Genomic DNA, 10,842 nt, shown 5'->3' on the forward strand with positions numbered 1-10,842 from the left:
ATACTTCCGTTAAAAAATATACAAATTCATATTCACATACATACGCATGACATGTACACTTTACATATTTACAAATAAATTGTCGAGTTTATGTTTAAAATTTCATATTTAACAATTAGTTGGTCAACGGTGATAAACTGGTTATCTCTGAGTTTTATCTCAGACACATATTTTCATTTGCTAAATATTTTTAGGAAATCTCCCGCGCTCAGTTTATAACGAATACTCGAATCTATAAATAAATAGAGATCTATGTCATTCGCAAAAAAATAGCGATACACTGATTTCCGGTGGATCATTTTTCAAATCGTTCAACATCTAATGCAAAGAATGTTGATGTACGCGTATCTAAATCCACTCCTAACGATCAATAAATAAATCAATAAATTATTCTACTTTCACTCAATAGGTATCGCCCACGGGTGATCCGGTATAACACCGTATTGTATGTCCATTAAATGTTTTAGAAACTTTTTATAAACAGGCTCCGAGTGTTCTACCGTCGGTATGTGTAACGGTCGACCAATATATTCGATGTACGATATAGGACTGACTATACAAGCTGTTCCCGCTCCAAAAAGTTCTAACAGCTAGAATCACATAAAATGGTTACAATTAAAACATTGTAATTATCAAAATTCTTTTTAATGGACGGATAATGAGAAAGTGATGTTACCCTATTTTCTGATAATAATTGACAAACTTCATCCATACAGAATGTTCGTTCGCTGACTTTGAACTGATTCCACTCTTTAGCTACCGCCAAAATAGAATTTCTAGTGACCCCAGGAAGAATTAAACCACTCGACAAAGGTGGTGTTATTAATTCTTTTTCTAAAAATTTGAAAATACTTTTTTACATAACTTTGAGTAAGATAAGTAGTCGATCAAAGGAAGGGCATTATGAAACATTACTTACCTCCATCGTCATTTATATGAAACATAAAGATGTTCATTGTCCCAACTTCGGTTACTTCACTATTTTCTCCATAAAGCCATAACACTTGCTGCAAACCTCTTTCTGCAGCTTCTCTTTGTACGTAAATAGTAGGCCCATAATTACTACCTACTTTGTAGTTACCACAACCCCCTGGCCAGGCTCTGGTGTATTGAGGATCTGCTAGTAAGGACACACCAACGTTTTCATCTGTTTTTTTAAAATAGGAGCCCACAGGTGATAAAATAACGTACAGTAAAGCGGACTCTGAGGATGCCACTCCAAGTGTAGGCTATGCAAAAAAGGAACAAAAATTGTAGAATATACTAATATTGCGAAGTTTTGTAGATAGCCAAACTATTAATTTGATTTCTGTGTGACTCGTATTCTTAATGTGTAGTTTCTGATTTTTATGTCAAGAGGTAGCAAACTCGACTGATATATGTTTTTACAATATTATCTTGGAACGAAAATTTCTCGTGATTATACGTTTGTTTAGATTAGCTCGGTCATTATGAAGAATATTGCGTCATTTGTAACTAACACATGAATAATCTCGAAAAGAGCTATCAGCAGAACAGTATATGATACGAACACATTTTTATTGTACATTTTACATAATACTGATTATGAAAAGTTCGGAAAATGAACATTATCCGATGTCTATTGATGATTATTTAATGAATATAAAAATGAAGAAAAGTAAATTGAGTAATGTAACAACTATTATTTAAATTCTTATATTATGAGTTAAATTATTCCTTAGTTCTCATCAGAAGTTCTTAGTTTGCTGCTTTATGTATAGTGCAATACCATGTATCAATCATAATGTAGCTTTTGATCTAGCTGTATCTTATGGCCCTGCCCCAACAAAAGAGCAACACGCCCCTGTTTATCACGTATTATCATTAAGTATTGAGAAATACATTGCTTACTTTCATGTGTCAGTTTGAATGACGTATGTGACATAAGTGACACGATTATTCTTCCTACCATACAAATAACTAAAATTTAATGTGTTTAACCTTTGATCCCTGTATTAAAAAGTTTTATATTCAATAGAAAGTTACTACTTACATCTATACCTATCAGAGTTGGACGTATGTACAGACTAGAAGCGGTAGAATGGGGAACCCATTCTTGATCTATACTAACTAATCTACAGCAACATTTTATTAGTTCATCCCCAATAAAAGTGGGCAAGCCAGCCCTCACTGCTGAATTGTTCATTCGTTCCATATTCAAATCTGGCCTAAATATTCTTATTTTTCCATCTACTCCCCTGTAAGCTTTCAAACCCTCGAACAACTGAAACAATATGTACAGAAATTTTTTATTCGTTTGCAGAACTAAACTTGATGAAAGTGGATCAATCAAATTTCGATTCCTTTACTGATACTAAAGATGAAGGTCTAGAAGTAAAACCACCATCCACTTTCATCAAACTTATAATCGTTTCAAATGTAAAGTAGATATACCTCTATTGCATAGTGTAGCACTTTTGATGCTGGATGAAGGACTAAGTTTTCAAGAGGTGTTATTTCTGGTATCTGCCATCCTCCTAATGCTTCGTGGTAAAATATTTTTAACATATGATCTGTGAAGTATTTACCAAATGATAGAGCACTGACATTAGGTTTGGGCTGTAATTGTTCTGGTCCTGCAAGACGGACCGATAAATCTGCATACTACAAACACAATATTTATAAAGTTGATTGCAGATACTCTAAAATCAATTATGTAAAAATAATTTCCTTGAAAGGATTATACCTTAAAAGAATGTTCTGGTTGTATTACTTTTTTGTCCCTGATTTGTAAAGATGAACTCCATCTGATGTTAAGTTGAAATTGATTCAGTAAACTCCCACAGGATAAAATCTGTGGAAAGATTCTTATAATTAATGATTCTCGCATTTTCTATGTAAAAAAGTTGCTATCAGTGTATAGTTATTTGAATGCAAATTGCAAAAGTACCGATAACCATGTATGTATTTACATATGTACAAACATTCTTGCATAAGCTCCAACTACATATGTAATGTCTATGCTGGGTAAAATTATTTCAAGCAATTCGTAAATTGTTCGAGATTAAAAATATTTTTTTACAAATTTTTAATGTACGGATAGATCTGTTTTTAAAGTGTCAATTTTTATCATTTGAACACGTGTTGTGGCGGGACAGCATTTAACCTGGTTTATTATATCAGAGTTACAAAAATATATATGTAAGTACATATGTACATAAGTACATACATATTGTCGTTTTGTGTTATTGGAATAAATCCTATTTGGTCGAGCTGTGTGTCTCGCATGAATAAAGTAAAAAACGACGGATGATACAACAAGTGTTTTATTGTAAATTGTTAATCGTGCCAAAAGTTGCTTACGAAAGCATTGATACGGTTAGGTCAACGAAATTACATATTGTACATACAAATGTACATTAGTCATATATACATACATGTATAGTGTGGTTTTAAAAATTTTCTTGTTATTCTGCAAAAATCAAAAGACACCGTAGTTTCATAAAACTCGAATTTCATCAAATTTAATATGTATCATAGTCAATCATAGTCCATTCGAAACTCTTTCCTTCCTTTTTGGATTGAAATTACGTACGGTAGCTCAAGGAACAGAGTTCGAGCACGTGGTATTCGCGATAAATGCCATATCAACAGAGTTTTATATCACACATGTGACAGTGGCACAAAATACATATGTATGTATTTGAAAATTCATACCTTTTTTTTTATTATTCATTTCTTCCGTTTGAAATTACTACATATAAGATTTAACTGCTGAACTATAAATTTTCTGTTCCACTGAGATTTCGTGAAGTTCCGCAGTTCGTGAAATCCGTCATGAAATATAAGCGAAAACGTTTCCAGCGTCCGATTAATTATCGAAATTAGTAGCCGGATTATAGTCACAAGTGAATAAGACTATTGCATAATTGCAAAGACCACGAAATAATTGTACCGATTCTACGCGAAGAATCCTTATCAGGCAAAGCAGTGTATTTTACGTTGTTTTTTTTGTTTTTCAATTCCAATTTGCAAGACGATACAGGGTCAAGCTGATGGACGAAGAATTTATTCCACACTAGTGACAACCGAACGTAAATAAAAATGATTTTTCACGCAATATTCCTGGAGTATATGTAATATGTCGTATTAATTTACTTCTTTCACGGTTATTCTTATCAAGAGTGTAAATATTTCATTTGTTTATTCTACCACTAATTATATTTATGTATACGATTGTAAATGTTATTACAAAGAAAATCAATGTTTCTTCGTACACATGTATTATTATTTATTACCGTCGGTTACCAAGAAAACTAGAATGTCGGTTGACGCATCAATAAATTCACATAGGTATCCAACATTTGGAAAACTTTATGCTTTATATCTATAAGTTTGAAAAGTGCTTACCTGATGCCGTAATTGTACCATCTTAATTAAATTGATGATGGAGGAACAGGAGATATTTGTGAATCCTTTTGGTCAACTATCGTTTAGGTGCACAATTCGCATTCCGTGAAATTGTAGACGCGTAAGTTAACACTTTCCAGAAAGGATTTCGAGATCGTGTTCCGGTGTATTGTTCGGATATTGGAGAAATATTCAAACAATTGGATTTGAAAAGAAAATTGGCGAAAGAATAAATCTGACACGGTTCTCTGCTGGTAGTAGTAACTGGTGACACAGCGTATTCACTATTAAAAACCCGAACATTACCGTGATTACTCCGTTTCGTAGGTGTACGTAGTTTGCGCGCTCTCGAATAATGTCTTTGCATTAATGATCGGTTAATATTTTATTTATTAGCTGATAAGGGGCGTGAGGGAGAGACAGAGATGAATCAAGAATCCCCTCTCTTCGTACAGAAATAGAAGAGTGGAGGGATTTGACAATTTAACATATGAAACTTTAATATACACAGTGTACAGAAAGTTTCAATTCAATTCGATCAGATTAGGCCACTCTTGTTTTAAGTAAATATAACCTTTATACTTTCTTAATCGAAACAAAAACATTCAGAGAAATCGAAATTTTAGCGTGTGTTCAATCTCGTGACTTTTCTTCGTGTTTCGAGAAAAATAAAATTTTCTGCGCTTGTACTTGAAATTTTAAGTATTCGCACATTCCGTTTGCGTTAACGAAGCGTTAGATGACACAAGCGACAAATTATAAAACTGAAAATATCGGTTTTCCTGTTATATCACATCCATATTACGATTCAATTTTTCGGACTCTACCCTTCACGGTCAAGTACCTTCAAACTTTGGTGCCGCGTACGTTCACGCTTATTATATAGTCCATCTGTTTTTCGCGATAGGACATAATAGCGGAACAAAGTGCAGCTTTTGAATATAAAACAGTGTCAAACGCATCAGTAATTTTTACGTATATATCGTGGAAATCTGTAACAGAAATGAAATTTCGCGGCAGAAATTCGAATGGGAAAAGACTTCACGGGATGGTAGAGAATCAGGGATGCGGCGAGAGAAGCATTGTTTCTTATTATGTATATTGGTGTGTGGTGATTTTCAGGACGTCGTATAGATGGGAACTGAATCTTCTGAATGCTGCACGATCGGCAAAAGGGAGGAAAACTTCTGGTCTCTGAGGCACAATGAGCGGGGAGGGAGAGGGAGTTGAAAACATGTTGATAGTATGGTTTCTTCGCGTGATAAGAAAGGACATTACGCGTGTTGTTATCATGAACGTCGACTGTTTCTTGATTCTCGATGTATCGTACAGAAGTATCACATAAACATTTATTAAGTGCTTTCGTTTTTTTTTCGAGCGAAGTAGAATCCCTGCAAAAAGAGAAGAGGTTACATCTCTATATAACATGTGTGCAGATGGATGAAAAAAGTCGTATCGTTGATTTTTATACATATTATTCGAGCAATTTCATATATATGTATAAATGTTTTCTGTGAAACTTCGTTGAAATTAATGATTAAAAATGACGTACGCATTATAAAATCATCCCTTATATAGACTATAGTTACTTAAAATTTAACATCGACGGTATTCCTATATATGTTAAACGCTCTTTTTGTATTAATTTGAATAAATTCCATTTTACCAAATTAAACATTACCATAAATAGTACCAGAAGGAAAGAATGATAACTTGGCAATAAATAAGTAGGATAGAAAATTCTGATACAGTATATAAGACATAATGGATGCATACTTGTATATGTATAATTTCCTTTTATGCACTTGTCACTCACTTAACCACAATGTTCGCAACCATCGCTTGATAAACCATTATTATCAAACTAATTCATGTGTTCTAGGATACTATATATATATGGAAATAAGAATATGTATGTAAAACAGACTTTAGCTTTATTTTGGTACAAAAATAAATGAGAAACATTCTTCAGTATTAACGAGAATTTGACGCAAATATGATTAGAATTGATGTCGTTGTATTTATTGAAAACAGTTTCTTATCTCTGGTACCGACACTATTTGAAAACTATTATTGAAACTGCATCGAGCGTCGCGTACTTCTTGTTGTAAAAATATTTTCATACGTTCTCGATTCTGTACGCACTACGCACACGGTGTACGGAAGCAGAGAACATTATTTTTTCTCGCGGAAAAATAATAAGTGAATAACTCGGTAACGTATCGAAAATGAAGAAACAAAGACAGAATGAAATTATTTCATCATCGATGTTTCGTGAATTTCGATTAAAAAATTTATCTTTTCTTATTAATATGTTACAAGTACATACGCACAGATATGGAAGTAACGTATCGTATCGAACATGTGACGTTGCGAGCAACGTATAAACATAAACAATTCCTCACTAACAATTGAATGTAAACAGAACGAAATAATGCGGTTTTGACAGATATTTTAAAAATATTTTACCACCCCACTCCTGCTTCCTGCTGCTTCCTGTGCACGAATGACAGCGCCACCTACACGTACTATTCTGACAGTAATCGATGCGTTTGAATTTCTGAATTTTAATTTAACAAAATAAACTTTGTATTGAGCGACATATAGTTTCTTTTGTAGGAATAGTTTCGTTTATAATGCAATTGTCGAAAAAATTTTGTTAGAACAATAATCAGATATTCAAACGAGTCGATTACCGTCAAAACAGTTACGTGCAGGTGGCGTTGCTATTCGCGCCACGGATCATCGTTGCATAGATAAGAATGCCGTTCTTCGTAGTGTTCCTTGGAAGCACTGGGAAGTGGAGAAGATTGGTTTTTGTTTCGCGATGTATGCATGCATATGTGACATCGTACGTTGTCGTACGTAGCAGTACGTAGTGTACACTTTACACTGTACCGCGGTGTACTGCAGTTTTTATTCTTTACTTGTTCATTCAAAGGTGCTCAAAGGTACGGGACTCTGGAGGATTGTCAGTAATTTGTTTTGCTTAATTGTTTCTGTTTAGATACTACTTATAGAGTATGTAGTTCCAAAGATTTATGTTGTGTTCTCTCATACGAGCGTTCCGTCAGCATTTTTTGACCTTTCGCTGAATCGGAAAAATATGACGTTTGTCTGCGTCGAAGACAAGGCAATACAAAACATAAAGAACCGCAAGAGATTAGTTAACTCCGATAGTACTCTCAATGCAATTTCTGGAATGAACTCTCGGAAGGGGCATAATAATATATGCACGTCACAAAGTAGCTTTAGCACTCGCGGCGTGTTTTTATTCCTGCAATCAATGCCTTCCGCAGCATCATTTCATGATAATAAAACGATGACGAAAATAGACGTTTCCTTACGCATGCTTGTACATTTTCGTTCGCTTCTTATTCAGTATGTAACCGCGCGATAATAGAGAACGCGTGGAAGTATGGTTTCGAAATATACATTGTATGTAGGTATTTACAAAAAGAATGAAACTTCATGTGTAAAATAAATTCGATGAGAAGAGGGCTGTAGGCGGGAGACGAAGTTCTTTGTGGAAGGAGAAACGTGAACTCTTACGTCAACGATGATATATAAAAATGTATTTCTTATGAATTGCAGAAATTGGCTCGTATTCGCACGCAGGGAAGCCGGAAGAACTGATAAGGTGTATTCAGAGAGGAAAAAAAAATGTCGATCGATAAGGAGATTATCAAAAACGCGTAGTTTAGTTATTGCAATTACCTAACGGAATTTTGAAAATGAGTAATCGCCTTCTATCGACGAGTGGTTCTATTATACATAAAATCTAGAATCACCATCGATGATCTAAATTTTTACCTTTTATCTTAGTAGATGAATAGAAATATGAAAAATCATTAAAAGATACAGTCAAGCATAAATGATGAGTTAATTCGTCTTCCTCCGTTTACAAGTTAATGCCGCGCATTAGAATTTAACAGTAATAATGCAGAACTGTTAAGACTGTTTAAACTAATGTTCTGACATTTTATACAAATGTGTACATTATTTGCTTCGCTTTGGAGCCTTGATTTTTTACGCCTGCGCCGTGATTTAAATAAAACTACGTTACTTCTTTAAACACATTAATAAAAAGAATATGGTGTATTCGTTGCATTATAGTTTTTATAAAGTATTACTAGAACGTCTGGGAGATGTAATTTCTAATTGAAGGGGTGAAACAGCAAAGATCATGCTAGGTTTTTTCGAAATATCCCGCCAGTTGTTGAACAAAGTGACGTACGTAGTAGAGTAACACGCCGAACACGCCTACATTCGCATTCGATGTGATTCGATGTTCTGTCGCGACAGAGTGTGAGTGCGACAGCGACAGAGCCAGAGCCGAGGAGCGAGTGATGTTACGAATCTTACGATGAGAATCGCGATTTAAAAAGTGATCGTCGTGTCTTTCTCCCTTCCTATTTTTAATCGTCCGGAGATAAAAAAATTGCAACATATCGTAAACGGCACGCGACAAGAGCGCGACATCGCGCGCTAAAATGAGCCTCAGCATAACGAAGCTATTCTCGAGGAAGAAAGCCGCTGAGATTGGTTTACCCACAAACGTCTCTCATCAGTTTCATGTGAGTAAAAATGCCGAGACAGGACAACTGGAGGGTCTGCCCGAATCTTGGATTCGGTTGCTCAACACCCAGATATCGAAATCAGAGCAGGACGAGCATCCTGCCGCTGCATTGCAAGCCATCAAATTCTACAACTACTCGATCAAACGAAAACCAGAGGAAAAGGTATTCAAACCTTTCGTTACAGAAGATCTGATCGAGGAGGAGTCTCAGGAGATCGACAAAATCTTGACGAAGAAATACCAATCCAGAGATTCAGACGGTTCAGGTTCTGTGAGCTCTACGGACAGTCAAGAACAGAAGTTGCCAGAGCTTCCACCCAAGGTTAATAAAATCCCGAAGCCCACTCCACGAATATGTCTGGACAGAGTCGAAAAGTCTCTCACCGAAATTTTGGAAGATTTAAACACCTATCGAATAGAGGACGATCAATTGCCGGAGGATGGAAACACTCCGAACAAAACAGAGGAGAGTCCTGTTCTGAGAAGAAAAACAACAGATTCCACAGGGGTGAAGCTCAGCGACGAAGAAGTTTTTGAGGAGCTCAGAACTATCTGTCACAGCGGAGATCCTAACCTTCGATTCGAAAGAACCAAGGAGGTCGGTGCTGGTGCTTCGGGTACTGTATTCATAGCCACTGATTTGCAAACCAATCAGCGAATAGCCGTAAAGGATATAGATTTATCGAAACAACCAAAGAAGGAACTAATATTGACGGAAATTAAGGTTCTCAAAGAATTTCAGCATCCGAATCTGGTTAACTTCTTGGATGCGTACCTTATAGATGAACATTTGTGGGTAATTATGGAACTGTTGGAGGGTGGACCATTGACAGATGTTGTTACTGAAACCGTAATGAAGGAGGCACAGATTGCTGCAGTTTGTAGGGAAGTTTTGAAGGCAATTAGTTTTTTGCATACAAGAGGAATTATTCACAGAGATATCAAGTCTGACAATGTACTTCTTGGGATGAATGGTGCTGTGAAAGTTACAGACTTCGGTTTTTGTGCTAATATTGATGGTGATGAGAAACGACAGACTATGGTTGGTACTCCATATTGGATGGCACCAGAAGTAGTGACAAGAAAACAGTATGGTAAAAAGGTGGATATATGGTCTTTAGGTATTATGGCTATCGAAATGATAGAGGGCGAACCACCTTATATGAAGGAAACACCTTTAAGAGCATTGTATTTAATTGCTGCTATTGGTAAACCTTCTATACCCAGATGGGACACATTAAGTCCAATATTTCAGAACTTTTTAGAAAGGTGTTTAGCTGTTGAAGTTGATGAGAGAGCAACAGCCGATGAATTGCTCTCTCATCCATTCTTAGAGAACTGTGCGGAATTAACAACCCTTACACCATTAATTCGAGCAGCACAGAAAATACTTCATAAAGCTTTCTACTAAATATTATTTTAAAGTAAGAGTTAAAATATTTGTGTCAGGTTTATTATGCATTTGTATTCTCAAGTGCACAGAATACTGCATTGATGTGATTTATACAATGGAAAGTATTTCTTATATTGCACAAGGAATATAATTGTATGCAGTGCAAAATGGGTTTACAAATTTTGTAATCTATGACCAGCTATTGGATTTGTATCAATGTTTTATCTAATTTACACTAAAGATAGCAGGAGTTGTTGTTAGAATGAAATTACTACAAACTAATTTCTATCCATCATTTTATACATTTTGCAATTACTGTAATAACACGATAGATTAGTTCTGTTGCTTGAGTCAATGAAAAAAGTTGTAATTAATATAAGATATTAATAATGGTTTCATGTGCAATATCTATCGCATAAGTTTTATGATTCATCTCTATATATTAGTTCTTCTTTTCTCAACTATAATATAATTTATCAATTTGTTTAATCAATTCAAA

At 35.0% G+C, this 10,842-nt stretch overlaps 2 protein-coding genes across 2 annotated transcripts; one reads left to right on the forward strand and one right to left on the reverse strand.

Moving 5' to 3' along the window:
- Positions 1-398: 398 nt before the first annotated feature.
- Positions 399-4,459, reverse strand: LOC107192456 (branched-chain-amino-acid aminotransferase, cytosolic). Its single transcript, XM_015581714.1, has 7 exons — positions 4,372-4,459; positions 2,708-2,815; positions 2,416-2,625; positions 2,015-2,245; positions 920-1,229; positions 677-834; positions 399-590 (listed from the first exon to the last, which is right to left on the reverse strand). Exons 1-7 carry the CDS (start codon positions 4,390-4,392, stop codon positions 399-401), a joined length of 1,230 nt encoding a protein of 409 aa, XP_015437200.1. The 5' UTR covers positions 4,393-4,459.
- A 4,198-nt stretch (positions 4,460-8,657) lies between these two features.
- LOC107192444 (serine/threonine-protein kinase PAK 2) lies at positions 8,658-10,501 on the forward strand. Its single transcript, XM_015581696.1, has one exon. It carries the CDS (start codon positions 8,865-8,867, stop codon positions 10,359-10,361), a length of 1,497 nt encoding a protein of 498 aa, XP_015437182.1. The 5' UTR covers positions 8,658-8,864; the 3' UTR covers positions 10,362-10,501.
- Positions 10,502-10,842: the final 341 nt, after the last annotated feature.

This window comes from Dufourea novaeangliae, unplaced genomic scaffold (assembly GCF_001272555.1).
Source record: "Dufourea novaeangliae isolate 0120121106 unplaced genomic scaffold, ASM127255v1 scaffold343, whole genome shotgun sequence".
Classification (NCBI taxonomy): Eukaryota; Metazoa; Arthropoda; class Insecta; order Hymenoptera; family Halictidae; genus Dufourea; species Dufourea novaeangliae.

What these genes read in the sequence shown, in the direction of transcription:
- LOC107192456 (XM_015581714.1), bottom strand. Translation starts at nt 4,392, where the DNA reads ATGGTACAATTACGGCATCAG. An exon ending in CAACTCTGATAGGTATAGAT is followed by an intron (nt 1,230 to 2,014) that starts GTAAGTAGTAAC and finishes TTTTTTGCATAG; the next exon opens with CCTACACTTGGAGTGGCATC. An exon ending in TCATATAAATGACGATGGAG is followed by an intron (nt 835 to 919) that starts GTAAGTAATGTT and finishes TCAAATTTTTAG; the next exon opens with AAAAAGAATTAATAACACCA.
- LOC107192444 (XM_015581696.1), top strand. Translation starts at nt 8,865, where the DNA reads ATGAGCCTCAGCATAACGAAGCTATTCTCGAGGAAGAAAGCCGCTGAG.